Raw genomic sequence first — 24,252 nt, 5'->3', positions numbered from 1 at the left:
ATTCCACTGTATTTTTTGTTAAAAAAACAATAAACACTCTAAGATATTGTTTCCTAATGTTCCGTTTTGTTCTAATTCATATTGTGAGGCCATTTGCTCATTAAAAAACTCAAGTACTGTACAGTTTTGAAAGCCCCGTTGAAACTAGATGAACTTTGCATCAAGTTTGACAACTTTCATTTTTCAAAATTTGTTTTTAACATCAAAGAGGCTCTTAAAATATTATTATATTACAAAAAAAGAAATTCGGTGACGAGTTTAGTTAAAATAAATGATTTAGTACAGGTGTGCTTAAATTTTGATAAGTAGAAAAAGCAGGAATACGGAAAAATAGTGAAAATATAAAATACTTATTATGGGTTTGAAACTTGGTGTGTGGGTATAAAATTACAAAAGAAAATGTTTTTATCCTTTGATATTTTTGGATATTTTGAAGAATAATGTCATTTTTCGATGTTTCTTTTTTTAAATGTCAATTTTGACAGGTTAAGGAAATCACGTGACCTATTTTGTAGACGCCATTTGACATCATTTCTTGAGCAAAATCTACTGCCAAAATCAAATTTCACATAAAACGATAAATAAAAAAGTTTCCCATTTGATGCGGACTTTATCGGTGACACTGTATATACATATATATATATATATATATATATATATATATATATATATATATATATATATATATATATATATATATATATATATATATATATATATTGGATTGGGTACTTTAGATATCACCTGTTTTGTTTTCAGCAAAATTTGATGATATGAGGTTATGGGAGTATATTTCAAATCAAGGACTTGATTTAACGGTAGGCGGAGGTGTATTTTCGTGAGACAAAATCAGCGGCCCTTCTGGGGTTAACAAGCTTGCAAAATTCGATGGTTTCATGAAAAAATACTCCCAGTAATGTGTTTTTGCAAGGACTTATGATATTTTTAATGAAAATTGAATTAAGGGTAGTCGGGGGTGTTCTTTCGCGGGACTAAATCAGCGGCCCTTCTGGGGTTAACAAGCATGCAAAATTCGATAGTTTCATGGAAAAATATTCTCAGCAATGTATTTTTGCAAAGAGTTATGATTTTTTTAAAAAAAATTGAATTGAGGGTAGAAGGGGGTGTATTTTCGTGAGACAAAATCAGCGACCCTTCTGGGGTTAACAAGCTTGTGAAATTCGATGTTTTCATGAAAAAATACTCCCAGCAATGTGTTTTTGCAAGGACTTATGATTTTTTCTAATGAAAATTTAATTGAGGGTAGAAGGGGGTGTATTTTCGTGAGACCATATCAGCGACCCTTCTGGGGTTAACAAGCTTGCAAAATTCGATGGTTTCATGAAAAAATACTCCCAGCAACGTGTTTTTTAATGAAAATTGAATTAAGGGTAGTCGGGGGTGTTCTTTCGCGAGACTAAATCAGCGGCCCTTCTGGGGTTAACAAGCTCGCTGAATTCGATGGTTTAATGAAAAAATACTACCAGCAATGTGTTTTTGCAAGGACTTATGATTTTTTCAATGAAAATTGAATTGAGGGTAGAAGGGGTTGTGAGACAAAATCAGCGACCCCTCTGGGGTTAACAAGCTTGCGAAATTCGATGGTTTCATGAAAAAATACTCCCAGCAATGTGTTTTTGCAGGGACTCATGATTTTTTTAATGAAAATTGAATTAAGGGTAGTCGAAGGTGTTCTTTCGCGAGACTAAATCAGCGGCTCTTCTGGGGTTAACAAGCATGCCAAATTCGATGGCAGCTAATACCCCACCGGATTCTGATGCTGAGAACAATGACCCCGGTAATGTACCTGAAGGAACTGCTGCTGGTAATTTGAACAATGAAATAACGCCAACGTCTTCCCGTTTACCAAATAACTTTAGTTCATCATCCAAAACACCAGCTCCAGGACCAAGTCGTCAGAAAGTAGGAGGAAGAAAAATAATGTATGGCAAGAGAGCTAAATGCTATAGAAACTTAAAAATTATTGCCGCTGAAAATCAAAGATTGCGAACACAGAACGTTATAAAAAGAGATATTACAGAAAAAAAACAAGTAAAAATTCACCCAATACTAAAATAAATACACTTCTTCAAGGTGTTCAGGTACCGCAGATAGTGAGAAGAAAGCTGCTTTTTGGAGAAGTCCTAAATGAAGAACTTTCCGCCAATTTAAAAAAATTAAAAGATCATAAATCGAAACAAATATTCACTAAAGTTATTTCTGGGAAACTTTCAAGGAAATACAGGTTCTTACAAACAGCTTCTAGTTTCTTATTCTACAGTCCATATAGAAGTCATAAAAATAATTCAAATATTATGTGTTTTAATAGAAAAAAAAAGCGGAGTTTATAAAACTCAAAACACACATACAAAAATTTTTTTTTAGATGATGACAATTCAAAAGTTTGCCCTGGAAAAAATGATACCGTAACATGTTTAGGAGTAAAGAAGCAAAAAAGATACCTAAATAATTCTCTGAAAGTGTTACATAATACTTTCAAAAATAAAAACGATAGCAATGTGTCTTACGCATTATTTTGTAAATTGAGACCTTTTGAGTTGTTTTTCCCAAAGTATCAGCTCGAGATACTGTCTATGCATTACGCATGAAAATATGAACCTATTAATTTCTGCCCTGAACAGAAACAAAATTATTCCACAGAAAAATTGTTATGAGGTTCTTAGTCAAATATGCTGCAGTACAGATTCTACACAATGCCTTAAAAGAGAATGTAGTGAATGTAAGACACAGAAAATAATGTTTTCTTTAACAGATGGACAGAAAACTAAGGAACTATCGTACCAACAATGGAAAACCAGAAAGGAAAAGAGAATTAGTGCTAAAACCAAAAAAAAATAACATACAGGGAACTGTGAAAGAAACATTAGAAGCCACAACATACGAACTAGTGTGTAAAATAAACCAAGAGTACCTCCCTACATTTTTATACCATACGCAAAATATTGTTCACCAATCATCAGAAATGAAAAAGCTGAAAAGGACATTAAAGAAAAATGAACTGTTCTTTCACATGGACTATTCTGAAAATTACTTGTGCAAATATGCATGTGAACTTCAATCAGTACATTTCGGAGCATCTAGAAAACAAATAACTTTACATACAGGTGTTCTGTATTATATGGAGCAAAAGGAAGGTTTTTGTACAGTCTCTGCATGTCTTCGACATGATGCTGCTGCAGTTTTAGCACACATTTGTCCTGTTATTGAACATTATCAAACTAAACATTATATTGATAATGTAGATATTTTACACTTCCTTTCCGATAGTCCTATCACACAATACCGGAACAAAAAAAATGTTTTATCATATTCAAACTTACTTGCCAATATTGTTCCCCAACATCAAACAAATATCATGGAATTACTCTGAAGCAGGACATGGAAAAGGTGTCCCAGACGGAATTGGATCTGCAGTTGAAAGATGTGCTGATCGATTAGTAGAATCACCGATATAGACACTCTTGACAAGTTTTCCCAAAAAATTACAGAAAATTTGCCCAATATTTATATTTGCGTTATAGAAGAATAGGATATTCAAAAGTGTAAATAAGTATTACCAAAAAACATCCCATGTTGTGTAGGAACAATAAAGACACATCAAATCACATGGAACAGAACAAATAATAAAATTATATTAAACTCTTCAACCTGCTATGAGTGCACTATTGGCGAGAAATGTACACTCAATTTTATTTTAGAGGTGAATTGGTTTCCCAAAGATATACCAAGATTAAATGATCATAATTATTTAAAAGTCATTATGTGGATAGCTGCTATTTATGATGACAAATGGTACCCAGGTAATTTTCTTCAAAATTTTGCTGTGCATTTACCTAATAACAAACTTTTACTTTGTGGCTTTTATTTTTTTATTAGGATACTATTATTAAATATTAAAATGTTTTCAATGCCTTTGTGGTACATTAACTAAATCTTTTAGGCATTATTGAGCAAATCAGTGAAAATAATGTGACAGTTAATTTCATGGCACGAAGTGGAAATCGCTACTACTGGCCATTAACTACTGATTGCCAACAACTTGGTGTGAATGAAATATTATGTGTGCTGAAAGAACCTCCAGTTCTAGTATCAAGTAGATTATTCCAAGTTCCAACTTCCCAAGAAATGACCAGAAACTTAATCTTGTTTTGAAGACTAATATTTTTGATTAAATGTATTTTTTGTTTATAAATAAAAAAGGGCCCTATGGATTTTTTGTGTATTTATTCTGATATACTTGTCATTAACAAGCGCTTTTTCGTCATTTACGTGCTTTCAGTCATTTGCGTGCATTCTATCATCTAAGTGCTTTTTGGAAAACTCAAAATTCAAAAAAATTAAGCTTAAATTACTTTTTCTATTCTCATTACCCATATGTTATGGCGTTCAGAAGGTGTGGAAACTTTTTTTTTGAGTTTTGTAAGAAGTATGAACTCGGGGTAACATTGTTTCATAAATATTCGAAGGGGAGCAGGAATTTGGATGACTTCAATAGATTAATATGGCATTAACGAAACTATGCCCAACATTGTAAGATCGAACGATCTGGTTTAGACTTGAAATGAATGTAATTTTTTAAAAGAAACACTATTAAATTACACCACGAAAATGTTAGGTTTTTGATTGATTGATAATATGTTTATTGTATAAGAATAAAAATTCTCGTTACAAACACAATGTCATAAATAAATATTAATATAAACATGAAGTAAAAATGTATGAAATGTAAATGAATAAATTAAAATATAATAAATTACATACAAAATAAAATACAATTTACAACATTTTTCAATAATTCAAATACAAAAGTGACACCACAAACATTGTAAATCGGTTTTTAAATTCCACTATGAAATTATAACATTCTTCTACCAATACAAAAATCACACAGAGTAGCAATCACAAAAACAGGGTTGTAAAAGTTTTCCACATCTTGAAATGTCTGAAAACCTGATAAAAAATCACCACAACCATTTCGAAAATGAGAAATTTTGAAAACGTTTTGTTGATATTGTAGATATTTGAGTAATGGATATATGTGGGAGTATTCGTTAGTAGTGTACACCACAAGGAAGAATTATTAGTATTTGAAAGGAACAGAACATACTAGTGTTTTTAATTGACTAACATCAACCTTATTATCAATAATAAAAGTGTTTTAGAGACATGGTCAGTTTATTCCAAATATTGTTGTTTTCAATTGAAATGTTTTATTTTTTTATGTCCATAAGGTACAGAATCAAAATTTTCAACACATTTTCGTTTGGTAAAGTTGGTTCGGAAGACTTTTGTTACATCTTTGGTGATGACAGAGTGTTGTGATGGGAACCAGCAATTCCATAAATCAATTAAAAATTTCTTTTTTTTTATCACTCTCAATGACTTTCCTAATGGTTTCTCAATGGTTTTTATTATTCTTTGTTACTTATCGAAGTCACATAAACAACGTTTCGAGTGACACTTCAATTAGTTTTAGATTTTATTACAGTTTGCTGGAATTGTTTCAATGAAACTATTTGAAATGAGCGCTTTCGGGGGTGTCAGTTGCTGAGAACCAATATCAATAATAACCCAAGTAAATCACTTCTATAGTTATCATCAAAAGTAGGAATATTCTTTGAAAACGAAATTTTGTTGTAACTCAGCCCCGAAGAAAATAATCCTCTATTTCAACATAATGTAAGTACAATTTTTAAGTTTGTTTCCAGTTTTTCTTCGAATATTACAATGTAGTTTCCTGTTAGATGGATAATTTACATTTTTTTTCTTCAATAATTCCTGTTTTTGTAGTACATTAATCTTGAAACTGGTTATTTCAAAACTTAATCTAGATGTTCAAATTTTTTTTTTATTATTGAGCATTCATTACTAAAAAATATGTATGAATTTATGTTTTTGAATCTTCCTAGAAAGTACTCATATTAGTTCATTTGTTACAGAAATCATTGACCAGTCATTGCGACCCAACCCCGAAGAAAATATTCCTCTATTTCAACATGATATAAGTACAATTTTGAGTTTGTTTCCAGTTTTTCTTCAAATATTATAATGTATTTTCCTGTTAGTTGAATATTTTTTTTTTCGATAATTCCTGTTTTCGTAGTACATTTAATCTTAAAACTAGTGATTTCAAAATTTAATGTTGCTGTTCAAAATGTTTTTTTGTTACTGATTATTCATTACCTACGTAAAAATTTGTGAATTTATGATTTTGAAACTTGATAGAAATCACTCATATTATTTCATTAATTACAGAACTCACTGACATCAATCACTCCCGAATAAAATAATCCTATATTTGAAATAATGTAAGTACAATTTTTCAAGTTTGTTTCCAGTTTTTCTTCAAATATTATAATGTAGTTTCTTGTTAGATCGATAATTTACATTTTTTTCGATAATTTCTGTTTTCATAGTACATTTAATCTTAAAACTAGTTATTTCAAAACTTAATCTAGCTGTTCAAACTATTTTTCCTTTATTGACCATTCATTACTTTAGAATTTAGAATAAAAGAAAATACTTTTGTCTAGTTTCTACTGAGTTTATTTATTTGTTACGACTGGTTTCGGCTTATAAGGCCATTTTCAAATAACTACATATATATATTTAATCTAACTGGAGTTTTTATCCAAACACCAAACTGTTTTTATAAACACCTCGACACGTGTTTCGATCGCCAAGTGATCATATTCAAGAGGAAAATTAAAACTCATGTCAACATGAGTCTTTAAATAGTGTGAACAGGTATCTGATATAGGTAACTGAATTCACACGTTACCAATATTACAAGCACTAAAGACTCATGTTATAAGCCGAAACCGGTTGTAACAAATAAATAAACTCAAAACTAGACAAAGTTATTTTTTTATTCTATATTCAATATGAATTTCTACAAAATAAATAGGTCATCAATGGAACGATTCATTACTTTTTAAAAAAAAATATGAATTTATGTTTTTTAAAATCTTTATAGAAACCACTCATAATGTTTCAATTGATACAGAAACATTGAACAGTCAATTTCAATGCAACCCCGAAGAAAAAAACTTAATACATTTTTTTTTACTTTTTCGATTACTATGATGTATTTTTAGAATTCGTTCCATTTCGAGAAATTTCATAATGTGGTAGAGAATGAATATGATATTTATACTTTCTCATTTAAATAATTTTTTATAACCATTTTCACCTGTCTATGATTTCTTCAATCTGTAATGAAACTATCGTACACATGGAGGGTGTTCTTTGTATTATTATTATTACTATTATTATTAGTTAAGCGATATTTTTGAATTTTTCATCTGTTTCAGGGATCAACGAAACAAAAAGGCCATGTTGTCCATAGTGTTGAGCTTCCTGACATGTACGATATGTTGTGAGGAGTTTTTCAAAAACTCCATAAAAATCCTTCATTGTATCAACGGGCATTCTCTATTGCCGGGTTTACACGCACGCTCTTTACCGCGTGATTAGGAGTGCGCGGGATTGAACGCGGGAAAGCGCGCGCGCGCAATCGCGAGGGATTGTTTTGTCACGTTTTTTTATGCACTTATTCTTTCGCGCGCGATTATTCGTGCGTTTTTGAGGGAAGAGGAAAGATTGTGCGTGTAAACGATAATCGCGCGCGATTGAACGAAGGAAAGCGTGGCGCGTTGGAGTGTGTGAAAATTACGGAGGATTGTAGTCGCGCCGTAGTGAAGTCGTACCTCGCTTGCGAAATGGACGATCGTAGAAGAAAATTTAATCAAGCTGTTATGTTCGCCGGTCTTTGTATGATAAATAATACAAGAAAAAGAAGATCGGTATGGGTAAAAAAATACAGAGAACGATTAAGTCATTTGCCGCTGATACGAGAGTTACGAGACAATTATCCTGATGATTTTAAAAATTATTTACGAATGGACAACGAAGTGTTTAATATATTATTAAATAAAATAAAAGACAAGATAACCAAACAAGATACAATTATGAGGCAAAGTATAACTGCAGAGGCAAGATTGGCAGCCACTCTGCGATATCTGGCTACAGGACGCTCATTAAAAGATTTACAATACAGTACTGGTATATCAGCACCATCGCTTTCTAAAATAATACCCGAGACGTGTCGAGCTATTTATACAAGCCTTCAACCTGAATATTTCAAGGTATGTAAGTTCATCTTTTATTCCAAGTGAAAGGGTTGCTTGCTGGGAGAAAATAAATATCACACGAACTTTATGTCAGTTTAATTAAAAAATTAAAGTTTTCATTCTAAATTAAGGTTAAATCCGATTGCTTCTCATAATAAGAACGGAGAGAGCTAGTGTTATCTGAATTTTAATGCTGTGTTTCTAACAAACTTTGACTAATGTCTTCCAATTGTTGTTCTGAATTTAGATCCTGTGTTTCTAAGTTTGTTCGCTGTGTTTCTAAGTTTGATCGCTCTGTTCCTGAGAAACTTTGATATGTATTTGGCATATTGGTATTATAATAATTTGACATATATGAATGAACAGAAGATGGAGTCGCACGCCTATCACATCCGTCGCACAAATTCGTCTCTTCAGTCAGTTTTAGTAATAATCCTTTACGTAGCACATTATTTATCAGCGATTCTGCGTAAATTGCTTGAATCGGATCCATTTTGGCCAACTTTTTGGCCACATTAATACCGGCGGCGTCGAATTCTGTCAATTCTTTAGAATTAGCCTTCATTGTGTCAGCACAAACTTTGAGGAATTCCGCATGAGAACTAGCTAACGGTGCCGCTTTTCTTTTCCGTGGTGTAGGACCAGTCTGAAAAGAAAGAAAATGAATGAGTAATTAATGTATTAAATTTTCAGATGCCATCTACAAAAAAAGACTGGAAAAAAGTGGCCGAAGGATTTCAAACAAAATGGCAATTTATCAACTGTGGAGGAGCGTTCGACGGCAAGCACATTCGCATCGTACCACCACCTGATTCCGGGGCTACCTTCTATAACTATAAAAAATTTTATAGTATTATTTTAATGGCTTTAGTTGGCCCTAACTACGAATTCCTTTATGTCGACGTCGGAAAAAATGGAAGGATATCAGACGGAGGTGTATTTGAATATACTGGATTTAGTCGTAAGCTAAAAATGAAACAGTTGAATTTGCCTGAGAATGATGAAACCGTTAATAATTATAATTTTGTGTTCTTGGGTGATGAGGCCTTTGCGCTGGCAGAAAATTTTCTAAAACCATACGCACAGAGAGAATTAGATTATGAAAAGAGAATATATAACTATAGATTATCAAGGGCTAGAAATGTTGTCGAAAATGCATTCGGAATAATTTCTGCAAGGTTTAGAATATTGCAGACTACTATAAACAGTAAACACGAAAACATTTGTTACATGGTACTGGCAATCTGTGCATTGCACAATTTCTTATGTGCTCAAAATATATCGTACTTTAGTAGTAACATAGATAAAGAAGATGTGAGTACAGGAAATGTTCAATTTGGTGATTGGCGAGAAAATCCTCTACAATTAACTAATCTACAAAGGCGTCATCACGTTCATATAACATCTGAAGCTAAACAAAACAGAGAAAATTACAAAAACTACTTTAACGCAGAAGGAAAAGTGGAGTGGCAAGATCGTATGATTGCGAATGGACGAGCATAGTTATAATCTTTTCAAAAATTATTTCTATAATTATGTAAACATGTGCACTTTAATTAAATTGACTTTAATAAAAAAACTTACTTCTTTCTTTTGTATCTCAACCCGGGCTTCTTCAACAACTGTCGGTGTATTTTGCTCAACTTGCTTTTCTTGCTCTTCTACAACTTTGGACGTATTTTGCTGATCAGTTGTGGAAGTGCTTGGACCCTCTTCTTCGATTGAGTCTTCAGTTTGTTCGTCTTCATTATGATAACTGTCTGTAGGTGTTTCTTGATCTTTAGTAAATAGTAATAGGTCGTAATACCACAAGTTGGGCTTGTATATATCATCAGTGCCACTTCCACTGCGATGACTATTCATCACATGTTGTGGCAAAATTTAATCAATTTATTATAAGATATGTCTTTCAAATTTTTATTTTTATATTCATCGGACTTTACCTTCCATAAGCTAGGATTGGCTTTATAAATATCCAGAAACTCTGAGGTTAGATCTTTACTCCATAAACGTATATCAGCCATCACCAGCAAGTTTTCGAACACGGACTTGAACGCATGAAAGAATGAGCGTGTAAAACACGTACAACGCGCGCAGACTTGAACGAGAGACTGAGAGGCGCGTTCGCGCGGAGTGGACGCGCAATCTCGTTCTCTCTGTCATCGTTTACATGCTCGCTCTTTCCCGCGTGAAAGCCGAATCGTGCGCGAAAGAGCGTGCGTGTAAACCCGGCTTATGCGAAGAATGTTCTGCGAGAGTAGAGGCATGTCCGGAATGTAGGGTCGCGATGGCTGTAGGGAGAGTTAGGAATAGATCTCTGGAATCTATGAGGGAAGAACTACAGGCCCACTTCCAAACGGGTTGTCCTATTGAGGATGTAAGCCCAAACGGTTCCGAAACATCGATAATTCTCAATATGGATAATTTCGAAAATAGGGTGGAGTATGAGTTAGTTTCACAGGCACAAATTATTCCGGAGCCTTGGCAGTCAGTCAGAACAGCCCTCCTCTCCCTACAAATGGAGCACCAAACACCGGTCATTTTCGTAGTAGATAGCGAAAGTGACGATGAACCTGAGCATTTATCGTATAGTCAATTAATGGAACTCGGCACTATGGACAATCCACTGTGGAATGCCAGGGCAAATGTTCGATAATCAATATTAAGTTTCTTGTGTGGTGCCGTTCCTGGGGCTGTTGGTTATGCTGAGAAATCGGGATGGATGTCGACCAGGGTCTTACTCAAACTGTTAGAGCATATACAAAAACATACGAACCGTAGCCTTTCAAATAAAATTCTACTGCTGATGGATAATCACGAGACACACGTTTCTATTGATGCCATCTTGTATGCAAGAGAACACGGAATTGTATTATTGTCTTTCCCGCCACATTGCACATATAAAATGCAACCACTGGATAAAGGAGTGTTTGGTCGATTCAAATCCAAATGTAAGATTTCTTTCAATGATTTCATTCTGCCGAATCCTGGTAAAACAATAACTATTTATGATGTTGCCAAGTTGTCAGCACAACTATATCTGCAAATATTTACTCCCTGTAATATTATGAGTAGTTTCAACAGTACAGAAATACAAGCAGAAAATCGAGAAAGGGAAAATCAAGAATTTACACCAGTACTCCGGAAAAACAAAGAATAGAAGAATTGGAGAAAGCCAAACTGATGAATGTGAAGAAAACAAACACTTCGAGAAAATTGGTGTCTGAATGTAGGGGAAAAGAGGGCAATGAGAGTCAGGAGGCAATGGTAGTCACCGTTCTAACATCTAGACGAAAGATGCTAAACAAACGAATATTGTCCTAAAAGACTCGATAAGCGACAGCTCGCGGCCCCTCGCTCGCCCGTTCACTTCGCGTTCGTCGTTTGCAGTATTATAATAGGCCGCTGCGCAGTTTCGCGCGCTTTTGATGTAATTTTACGTGTGTACAAAATAAGTGGTAAGTACATTATTACATGAAAATTAAATACTTAGAGTAGACTATTGTGTGTCTATAAGTTTATTTTATCGATTTAATGAATATTTCTGGTATTTCGATAGCAAGTTTAAAGTTTATTTCATTATTTTACCCATTTGGTACGATCGGGCAATAAGAGTCACTGCAGTGCGGGCAATGAGAGTTGACTTCCATTGCCTACAATAATTGTAACATACCTAAAAAAACTAATTCTTATTATTATCTATTCCAGAAATGCCGAAAATACGTCACAGGTCCACAAAGAAGGCTCAGTGATCGTCTGAAACTCTTTTAAAAGCTGAGGTTCTTATGAGTGAAGGGCATTCCATGAGAAGCTGCTAAAGCCATGAATATACCGTTCTCAAGCCTTCAAAAGCATTTAAAGCATAAAAATTCATCGGAACCACGTCTTGGGCGACTTCCTGTATTCACAGCAGATGCAGAAAGGGTTTTAGCAGACCGAATAAAATACTGATCTTCCATTTTTTATGGTGTCACTGCCAATCAAATAAGGAAAGCAGCATACCAGTATGCTGAAGAGCTTAAAATTTCACACAATTTTGACGCGAGTGCTAACATGGCTGAACGCAACTGGCTAGATGGCTTTTTGAAAAGAAATAACATCTCAGTTCGGAAACCAGAAGCTACAAGTATAAATAGAATAACGGCATTCAACTGTTCTACAGCCTATTAGGAGATCTAATGGATAAATATAAATTCACACCTAATCATATTTATAACTGCGATGAGACAGGCATTTCCACAGTGCAAGATCCCGGTAAAATATTAGCTCCCAAAGGCATGAAAAGAGTAGGTTCCATTACAAGTTGGGAAAGAGGAAAAAATATTACACTCTTGTGTACCATGGGCGCTGTTGGTGGTTTTGTCCCACCCATGTTCATCTTTTCGAGAAAGAGAATGACTCCTCATCTTGAAAAAGACGGTCCTGCAGGAGCTATATACAAATGTTCAGATAATGGGTGGATTAATGAACAACTATTCTTTGAGTGGCTGCAACACTTTACCATGCATACGAAGCCATCGTCGCAGGAACCTGTTTCATTAATACTTGATAATCATGCCATTCATACTTCTTTAAAGACTTATGATTTTGTGAAAAAAATAATATACATATGCTGTCATTACCTCCACATACATCTCACAGGATGCAGCCGTTAGATCTCACATTTTTTGGTCATCTTAAAGCTATGTACAAAAAGGAGTGTGATTTATTTTTGAAAAATAACCTAGCAGAGAAGATAACTTCATACTACGTGGCTGCTATTTTAAATAGAGCGTATTCTACTGTGACCTCTATAAATAAAGGTGAATCAGAATTCCGGGCAGCAGGTATAATCCCATACAATCCGAACGTCTTTACTGACGAAGATTTTACTGCAGCTGAAGTCTTAACCCAATCTTAAGTAATAATTCAATATACTACAATGGTCATGCCATCTACGTCTGCTATAACAGATCCTGTACCATCTACATCGTCTACAACAATACATCCAATGCCGTGTAATTCATCAGTTGCAAAAGATTTAGCAACAACATCAACCATAGCAGCCGATCCAATACCATCAACATCATCTGCAACGTTAACTTCTGGAACATTAAATCCTATTATTGAAGATCTGCTTCCATTACCTGTCAAAATGATTTCTGAGAAGCCCATAAGAAAAAGACAAACGAAGCAACATGCAAAAATTATGACATCGACACCAGTCAAAGATAGTCTTGTTGAAAAAGAAAATAAGAAAGCATCTAAGACAACAAAAGGAAAGAACCCTGTGCCAAAAACTAGCAAGAAACAGAAACCTAAGAAAGATATTGTGAATAAGACCAAAAGGCGCGTATTTACAAGATCTAAACACTTCTTCAGAATCAGATATTCCTCTTAATCAGTTATGTGACGATGATGAAGATGACGACTTAAATAAATGCTTAGTATGCGATGAATTTGGTCGCAATAATGAGTTATGGTACAGATGCACTTCTTGTGGCTTATGGGCACACGCTAACTGCACAAGATTGGACTCGCCACAAGATTATTATGTGACCATTGTTAGGCTAAGCTGACTCTCATTGTCCCCATAGTGACTGTAATTGCCCTCATTTGTGTACAATGTTGGTCAAAGGTGATTTTTTTAAAAAGTTTAATGGCAATTAATATATGATTCCAAAGGTAATGAAACTGTCCAAGACTGATAGTGTGATAAGTAAAATACATAAAAAATTGATTAAAACAAAGTTTAGGTGAAAATTGTGTTTTATTTGATAACTTGCTTAACTGATTCCCATTACCCCCTTTTCCCCTAAACCAAAGAAAATGCAAAGTAGTAAGCAATCAAAGAAGAGAAAAAAGAATAAAACAGTTTCAGATGACATCTCGTCATCAGATTCTGATATAAATTTACCTTTAACTGCCACGAAAATTAGAAAAAGGAATGATTCATCTGATTCTGATATTGATTTAGATTATAGAAGTGATGATGATCAGCTCAAAGAACTTTTAGATGACGAGAAAATCCTAAAAGATGATTATCTATTAGTGAAGTTCCCAACAAAAAAAAAGATACTTGCATTATGTTGGGAAAGTGATCAATGTGATGGAAAATGAGGAATTCGAAGTAACATTTTTAAGAAGTGTATACAAGGATTTGTTTATCCAGAAGTTGATGATATACATTCATTGAGAGGAAAGACATTGTATCAAAGTTACCTAAGCCTATGACAACAAAAGGGTCTTCAAGAATGGCATCTTTTCATCAATTTAATTCAAAATTTTTTCGTTACGATGTTAATTAATGTTTCATGGTATTTTGTCAATATCTTTATATGGAAAGTAAAGCAACGTTAAAAAAAATGCATATTCGTCCGAACCTACCCCAATCTTGTCCGAAAGTGCCCCACCTTGGGGCACTTGATATCAATAGTATTCGAGTATACTTGAATGCTGAAGTTTATCCATATGAGCGTTGGAATTTGAATTTCGATAAAAAACGTGATGCTCCTGCTTATTATGCTTTTGAGAGTTTCTATGAAGTTACTATGATAAAGATATGAGTGAACCTCTAACGGATATTGGACAATTTAGAGATAATCCACTATTCATCATCGATGGTTCCCATCAACCGAATGCAACAAAATCATCAATTATTGATATAAAGATTGAGTTTGAGACGAGGAAGACCAAGTTTCCAGACAACACTAAAGTATATGCATTAATTCTGCATGATACAGTTTCAACATACAATTCATTGGATGGTTCAGTTCATAGCAGATATTGACACTTTTTAAATCATTTTTCCACTCTATCATGTACTATTTTATGATCTTTTTTTTTTATTTGTAACTGTCTTATTCATTTATTGTATTTTTTCCTAATTCATATATATTATATTTATTGTTTTGTAATCATTTTCAATTATATATAATGGGAGTTAAATAAATAAAACATGAAAATTATACAAAGTTTTTTTATTTGATATTATTTATGATTTACAGGAACATACAGACTATCTAAAATAACTCCTTCCTCATAGTCATCATTTTCGCGACCATCTTCAATTTCCTCTCGACTTTCATCGTTAAATTCTAAGTGATGAATAATCCATTCTGGCAAGTATGGTTGGAGGCTATACAGGAATCTTCTCAGGTTCAGTTCAATCATAACCTCACAATGTTGCCACAATTCCAATTCATTATCCAAAAATTTGTTACAAACTTCTGCACCACTCCGATAGTTCTCAGCATCACGAAGACATAATTTGATTTGTTTTTCATCATAGCATACTCTCGATAAACAACATCGATAAAATCTTGACTTGCATACTGCATCCACATCTTTGAATGGTGGAAATGAAATCGAATAAAAAAAACAATAAGTAACCTCCAACTTGTTTCCATGATATAATAATATAATTATCATCTAATATATGAATATTATTGAACCAAAAAGAAATTCACTATAGTTACTATTATTATTCAATCATATTGAATTTGACTAGAAATCGCATTTTCATGCCAGTAAAACTTTGTGGGCTATGACCTAAAGAAATTCACTATAAATAATTTCTATTATTATTCAATCATATTGAATTTGACTAGAGATCGCGTTTTCATGCCAGCAAAACTCTGTGGCCTCTGTCCTAAATACGTCATCGTATATTTACCACCCGTTGAGTTGATACAAGTTATATCGTCATCACTGAATTGCAACGAAATACGTTTTGGCAGCCATGTTTTAAATAATTCATCTTTGCTTACATCTTCCAAAGTTAATAAAATTGATTTACCAAACCTTGCAGAAGAAGTTGACATATTTTTAATTATGTACACTTCATCAATTGGCCTTTTGCTCTAGTATTTCAACCTCCTGTACAATCAAGTACTACGTCTACTTTTGAAACGGACATAATGAAAATATGTATGAAAATGTAAACAATTTCCAACAGACAAATACACTCACCGTCTTCCTTCTTTTACGAACTGAATAACACTCTACCAATTGCAAACTGCTGCAGATATATTCGTCTACTGATTTCATAGTGTGCCAGGCATTTCTTTCATATTAAACAGTGTGAGTCACCCCCACCATGAATCCGTGAAAGGTTCACATTGCTAGTAGCGTGCTGTGAGATGCAATGCGCATGCGTGGAGAGTGGCACAGGCATGTGTGAGCTCACGCGACAGCCACGGTTCCCAACTTAGGGGTTTTCCCCCCAGATTTAGGGGGTAAATGAGTGGGATGGGATTTTTTTAGGGGTTTTATATGTTTAGGGGTATTGTTAGAGGTTTTCTGATTATAATAGAACTATTCAATCCAATAACAGCCATTCAAATATTTTATCTTTTACCTATGGAAAGACTTCGGACTGGATGACATCTAGTGTAATTATATTAAACTACTCTCCAATGACTAGTATCCCTTCCTACTTCCTAACTTTCTTTGGGGTCTGTGTAGTCTGTGACAGGTGATTGGAGATTTCAAGGTTATGTTCAAAGAGTAAGCCGTTTGTTGGTTTGTTATGTTTTATGTTATTGCTTGTGTGTTTCAACTACGCAATTACCTACAATTGTTAATTTTATTTCATTATCGTACTTCGGTGTCAAAAAGCAATTTATTAATGATGTCCAAAGAAACTAAAAATAAAAAGACGTACACTCAAAAGTACACGAAGGTTTGGGAAACAGATTCAAAATTAAAAGTTAAGTAAATTTCATTGCCTAGTTGTAATATATGAATGATCAAGATAGACTTAGATTATAGATTCGATTAGTATTCATGACATGATTTTTTACCATAGAATCATCCAATCATCGGCGCCGTCAAATTGCAGCAGAGACCGGTATTTTTTATTTTATTTAGGTTTGAAATAAACAATTAATGCAGGCTTTCTGGAATGGATTGAACAGGTGATAAGGGATGTTGATAGTTTTTCTATTTTCGAGTATTTTTCAAGTTGATTTGGTGTCTGGTGTTTCATAAAAATATTCATATACCTACAATTATAAAAAAATATTGAAAAAATGTGTGGTGTTGGTTTTGCCATGTTTAAATGTTTACCAATTTGCGGTGATGTGTATATGTACTGAAGTGATATTATGTCGTTATTTCCAATTTATGTTTTCATTGCAGGATGACTTGCACCTGATGTTACAAATGACACATTGGCGACGTGTAAATATTGCCATGTTGTGTTGAAAGCCCACAAAAAATATTTGGTTAGTCACGCTAAAACTGAAAAGCATGAAAAAGCCGTAGCCTGGGACAGATCAGCAAAGGGATGTAAATCTATATCTGAAATATATAAACCAGTTTTGCCAGAAAGTACAAAAATCGCCGAATTGAAAATCGCTGCCTTTATCGCCGAACACTGTTTTTTGTTAACAGTAGATCATTTAATTAATATACTTCCTCAGCTGGATCCTTCATCAGAAGCTCTGAAAAACATAAAACTTCATCGCACTAAGTGTTCAATGTTAATAAAAAATGTGCTTGCTCCATTAATGCGTGAAGCTTTAATTGAAGAGATAGGAAATTATCCATATTCAATAATTATCGACGAGAGCACTGATCTCTCGACTCAGAAAGTCTTATGTATTATGCTACGATTTTTTTCACATACGACAAAGCAAGTTGTGACAACTTTTTATAGAATAATTAAGATAATAGAATGTGATGCAAAAAGTTTACATCAAGCAATTATAAATCAACTTAAAAAGGATGGATTAAAAATTGAAAATATGATCGGAATTGGTGTTGATGGAGCAAATATTATGGTTGGAAAACATAATTCAGTGACTGCCTTATTAAAAAGAGATCTGCCTGATTTAATTGTTGTAAAATGTGTCAGCCATTCTTTGCATTTATGCGCGGAAAAAGCGGCTGAATCATTACCACGCCAATTAGAATTTCTTGTAAGAGAAACTCATAATTGGTTTTCATACAGTCCTAAACGTTTGGACTACTATAAAACTTTATATGAATCCATGAATTACAATAAGGACCCCAAAAAAATCCCAGGACTCAGCGGAACTCGCTGGCTGGCTCGCTACCAAGCTGTTAATACTATATTGGAGCAGTGGGATGAATTAAAGCTGCTCTTTTCGATTGCCAAATCTGATGATAAATGTTACATGGCAGAACAGGTTTATGATATCATGCGGAGAACACCTTTCAAAGCTTTGTTGATTTTTTTAAGGAATGAATTAAAAAATGTGACTCAATTAAATTTACTTTTTCAAAGTGACAATGTTGAGCCTACCAAATTATTTGAGGATCTGTTGTTACCATACAAAAACTTGCTGAGACGACTTGTTGTACCTTCCCAATTGGAAAAATTGGTAGACTCTGAACTTGTAGAATTCAATTTTCGGGAACACCTAATGCATACAGCTTCAATATACTTTGGTTTTGATTTTCAAACTGTATCCCAGGAATTGGAAGAAAAAGACTTGTTGGATGTCAGGGAAAGATGCAAGAACTTTTTAATTTGTTTTGCTGAGCAAATTCAGAAAAGGCTTCCGGATAATTTATCAATGTTGAAAACAGTTGCTGATTTGCATCCAAAGGTTGCTACTTCTCAAATCAAACCCGATTTAAAACAAATATTGAGTCACATTCATCGTACTCATATCTATGGCAACAAAAATGACATCGAGTTTTAGTGGCAACAATTGAGTAATAAAACATGGACTAATACTTGTACTTCAGCTGGTTTATATTACGAAGTATATAACGATTTGGACGCAGCTGGATGTAAACGTTTTGAAAATATCGGAAAATTCGGATTAGCGTTTGTTACGATTCCCATTTCAAACGCAACTGTTGAACGTGCTTTCTCCATCTATAATATAATCAAAAATAAGCTACGCAATAGATTATCGATTGAAATGTTGCAAAGTATAATGATGGTTCGTTTCACATTAATTCGGAATGGTGGATCATGCTCTACTTTTAATCCATCTTCAAAAATGTTACGCTTATGTAATGTCAATATATATGATTTTAAAAATGTGGACTCTTCAGAAGACATTGATGTAATTTATAACGTTTTAGATAATTTATAAATAAAGAAAATTAAGAAATATTACTGCATATTACTCTTATTTTATATAGTATTTTCATATTTATATATTATTTTCATTAAATATATTTTTAGGGGAATTTTTGAATAATTGAGGCAATTTTAGGGGTTTTTGACTTAGGTTTAGGGATAAATATTTTTGAGAGTTGGTAACACTGGCGACAGCTGTGGGCATGCCAGTAGCTATCACGTGGAGCAAAGTGGAGTCTTGTGTGGTGCCTGCCGTGTGCTCTCTGTTGTTTGATAAAAGATATATTTTAATTAAAAAATTTTTCGTTGGGGCGACGATGAAACAATTAAATTCATTTCAATTTAAGAGATTTAGAGTGTCTCCTCCAATTCTTTCCTTAATAAAAATAAAATTGCCCGTGGAAATGCCTACTGTAAAATACAGGAAGAAATGGGAGAAAATATTTCTATTAAAGAGATAAAAGCGAAAATAAAAAATTGAAAACTACAGGTTCCGGGACGAACAATGTTTATAAACCAACTTCGATTTGGTTTGACAAAATGGCATTTTTGAATGACACATTCGAGTACAAAGATACAACCTCCTCTTATATAAGTACCTATTCTTTTATTTTACAAGTATACTGCTAGGGTTTTAGAAAATAAAAACAAAATTAAAAAAAAGTAAAACTTTATAGAAAAAAAACTATCGAAACTAAATGTAATAGGTATACCTATAGATATTGTAATTTTATACCTACATGAAATATTAAATAATACTAATCTTTCAATCTTGCCAAGGCAATGCTTCAGTTGTAATGAAAGCATCAGCATAAGTGTTTCGAATAAGTAAGGCTTCTTTAGATGAATGATTATTACGCGTTTTAGGTACATTTTGCAATATAGTTGGCTGATGACGCCATGTACCTGGAATCATTTCACCCAGCTGAACATCTTCATAGTCGACACATCTGTGTGTTATGTATGCTTCAGAAGTTTTTCTCAACCAGTAGTGCAAAGAGCACGAGGCTAATACGATATTATCCACTTTTTCTGGTGAAAGGGATATACTAGCTTCAAAGATCCTAAATCTTGAAACAAGAATGCCAAACGCATTTTCCACAATCCTTCTGGCTCTTGATAACCGATAATTGAAGACGTTTTCTCTTTGTGTTGGTGTTGTAGCAAATGGTTTCATAAGATAAGTTTTTAATGGGAAAGCTGCATCTGCTACTATAACAGAGCGGTCAGGAATATCTAAAGCATTTTTCTCTAAAGCTTGTCCCAGACTTGATCTTTGGAATAGTCCTCCATCTGAAGCTCTTCCATTGCAACCTATGTCAACATAGGAAAAACAGTATTCATCATCAACTAGACTAATGCTAGAAGTATAATACTGTTACTTCCTTTATAGTTAAAAAAAATTTGAAGTGTCATCGGGAGCAGTTATATTTACATGCTTTCCATCTATTGCCCCGGTGCATCCAGGAAAATTCCATTTAGTTCGAAAGCCATGTTCTATTTGCCGAAATTCTTCTTTGGTAGGGATCTGAAAACCAAAAAAAATTATATTAAAATTTGTAAGTTAACATGAAACTTTTTTTCTTGTTGCAGCTACAAAAGTAATTTGAAAAAGAAACAGTTGAAACAATTTCTGATACAAAGCAATCACAGCCACCTCCAGGTACAGAAATAGAACTTCCTAATACGTATTTTTCTACAACTACAGCAAGTTCTGGTTTAATTCATAAACCGCTGTTGCAAAATACAAGTCAACAACCTCAAACAGTCAAAAAGAGGAAAAGGCAAGCAAACGAAAATACTGATCAGTTGAATCCATTGGAACGACTGCAAAGTATTGCAACTACCATCAATAATCCAAGAAATTCTCATACTGAAGATGAGTTTTACTATTTCGGTCAAAGTATTGCAGCCCAGTTAAGGTCATTATCTTTAACACATGCATTGCAAGCACAAACGAAAATTCAAACTTTAATTTCTAATGAGAGGTGTCAACCAACTATCTCTCAAAACTCTCCATATTCTCATATCTCCTCTCATTCCCCTCATCAATCCACTGCCTCCTATTCTCAACCTTCCACTCCGTATTATCATTCTTCCCCTATGCATTCGCCTCCCATACATAATCAAGTCACTGACTCCTATTCTGAACCTTCCACTCCGTATTCTGATTCTACTTCTATGCATTCTCCTCCTATACAAAATGAAATTTTGTACTTTAAATTCAAATTATAATAAAATAATAATATAGATTTGAAATAACATGTTTAACTTACTTTAATAAAATCCTTTAATGCTGTAGCTATTTCACGACAAACCGTTGGTATAAACCCAGAAATAGTCGAATTTCCAGCTCGAAACAATGCCTCTAGAGTTTTATAGGAATCGTCAGTAGCCAAAAATCTTAGAGTAATTTCTGATTTCGTTCTTGCTGGTATGGCATCACGCATATGCGTATTTCTTTTTTGAATATTGCTCTCAATTTTCAAAAGGAGCTCGTTAAACTTTTCTGGGAGCATTCTCAATTGGTTTCTAAAACCTTGTACATCCTCCAACCTCATCTCTTGAAGCAAACATGCACTTGCACCGAAACTTTCCCTCCTGCTTATCCAATTCCGGACCCACATTTTTCTCTTTGGTTTTGTTTTAATATTTTTAACGATATCTGTGGCCATAAGTAATATTTCTTTGTTCAACTCACTCCGAATACTTTCCATCGCCTATTTTTCTTTTACGAAACTCGAAATTCTGAAAAAACTGGACCGAAAAAGTACTTCTCAAATGAAAACCTCTCGATTCTTTTTTATAAATACTTCTGGTAGACAGGTACTGGCATGTGTAAAAATTGCCCGCGCTTTTTTGCCTTGCCAGTAAAAGCATGCAAGCTGCTGGCATGCTAATTACTCGCAAATGTGTTTTGTGCGTACGAGTTACTGTCTTGTGCCAGCAACTGGTATGCAAGCTACTTTCCCAAATTACTGGCATGTGTGTACCCGTCCTAAGATATGGTTTCGCTGGCACGTCTGGTGGCGGCGACTCACGACTGCGTCCGGACGCATACGACTGTTTCAATAGGATTGTGTATGTGTGGTTCCGCTGAAGCGTCTCCGTCGCAGTCTCTATCAAGCCAGCCGCCGCGTCTGCGTCTCGACTGCTGAGTAGGACGGCGGTTACATTGGATATGAATTCGTACGAAAATGTAGTCGGAAGTAAACAAATGCGTTTATTAACATGGTTGTAGTTATATTATATACGACCAAAATATTTTGTTTCTTTCTTAGGTGTTCGTAGTACATATAATGTAAAGAAAATTTACCGGTTTTGAAGTTATCCACCTCTTGATTTTCACAATGAATATTGGCTGAGGCCGAATATACTCCATCGTGGTTTCTTATAAAACTGTGAAGAATGCAAGCGGCTTTAATAATATCATCAGATTTAGTAGTGTTGCAAGCTATTGGTTTATCGAAAACTCTAAATTTTCTCCATAATATTCCAAAAGCACACTCTACACTTTTTCGTGCCCTTGCCATTAAAACTATAGAATGATATGACTCATAATTAAAAAACGCCGATCCAAATTTTGGGAGAGCTTTGATTCGAATGTTTGCCGTCTATGCTGACAATACAATTATGCATGTTCCATAGTTCCTCGTATCGCTGAGCAATTTCAAACCATATGGTCTCTGAAGGCAAAGGCATTTACTGTTTTTTAAGACACTTCCAAATTGCTGCTGTTTTCTCTTCAATAACTTTTCATACTGTCGTCTCCCCTGTCATGAAGTGAAATGACAGAACTCGAAAAGCAGCACCAGTGGCAAGATACTCAAAAAATCGTTTGCGTACAACTACGTGTTGTTGATAATAATTTTGTGTGAATTTAATGAATTAGTATCGGGTGATTCCTTATATTCATTTCCCCCCTAATGCTAAATTTTTTGAGATAGGAAAAACCTCAAATACAAAACTATATTTAAAGTTTCTCCAAAAATAAAAAATCTGGAAGATGCACTAAATATATAATAACGTTTATTCACTCTGAAAAAATATACAAGTACCTATTACAAAAGTTACATACAATGTTAGTGTAGAATAAACAAGTTACCCACAAAAATCATAGATTGCACGTAAGAAAACAAGCCGTACAATGAAAGTATAATTTTCATTATTCTTATTGTTTCAACTGCTGAATGTAAAAAATATGGAGATTGCCGAGTGTGACTTTTCTGAAAAGTTTATGAAAAAAAAAGAAACCATCCAGATCCTCTGGTAAAAAAAGAAGCCACATTATTTGGAAGACGCAATGGAATTTTTGATTCCATTCACGATGTCAAACAGGAAATGCTGAATGCGATGACAAAATGTTCGAAACTGAAAGTTATTCGCAAATTGATGATAGTGAAATAGCCACAAACGACGACGACGGTATGCACAATTCAAAAGATACGCAAAACACCCAAGACGAACAAGAAGAAGGAATGAACACAACACCGACGATTAAAGAAAGAGCTCAAAGTTCAGCAACAAATGAAGTAGAGACACAATTTCCTTCCAAATCTACGGACGATACTACTAGAAGAATTTTTCAAGTACCATCAACAAAAAAAAAACAGAACAAAACAGCCAAGTACTGGAAGTTGGGAAAAGGCTGCAGTGCAATGTTCAAGTGATTTAAGTGCGAAATACAAAAGAAAAATAAATGAATCTACTAATGAGGAAAAGAGCGATGTCTGTTTCTTAAAGAGTTTGTTGCCTGATATAAAAACCTATCTTTTGAGACCGTCTTCCCAGGTCCAAACACTGAATGATATTGAGAAACGCGTATTAAATTACCGCCATTGTCGTGCAAGACGTGTAGTCGAAAATGCATTTGGCATTTTAGCTCAAAGCTTTCGTATATACTTTAGAAAAATTAATTCAAAACCTGGTTATGTCGAAACAATTATTCTAACAACATGCATACTACATAATTATCTGCGTAGCAACAACGTAAACACACAAGAAGAGGGCAGCTCTGTGGACAACAATGAATGTATACTGAGAAATCTACCGGGACAG

General features: G+C 34.0%; 1 protein-coding gene across 1 annotated transcript; it reads right to left on the bottom strand.

Annotated features, from left to right (window-relative positions):
• Nucleotides 1–8,234: 8,234 nt before the first annotated feature.
• Nucleotides 8,235–10,028, bottom strand: LOC141486144 (uncharacterized). Its single transcript, XM_074183866.1, has 2 exons — nucleotides 9,738–10,028; nucleotides 8,235–8,799 (listed from the first exon to the last, which is right to left on the bottom strand). Exons 1-2 carry the CDS (start codon nucleotides 10,014–10,016, stop codon nucleotides 8,341–8,343), a joined length of 738 nt encoding a protein of 245 aa, XP_074039967.1. The 5' UTR covers nucleotides 10,017–10,028; the 3' UTR covers nucleotides 8,235–8,340.
• Between the last annotated feature and the right edge of the window lie 14,224 nt (nucleotides 10,029–24,252).

This window comes from Leptinotarsa decemlineata, unplaced genomic scaffold (assembly GCF_025532065.1).
Source record: "Leptinotarsa decemlineata unplaced genomic scaffold, Ldec_3_MD MMD2_tig00026347_RagTag_RagTag, whole genome shotgun sequence".
Lineage (NCBI taxonomy): Eukaryota > Metazoa > Arthropoda > Insecta > Coleoptera > Chrysomelidae > Leptinotarsa > Leptinotarsa decemlineata.
This window is presented reverse-complemented; position numbering and strand designations above follow the sequence as displayed.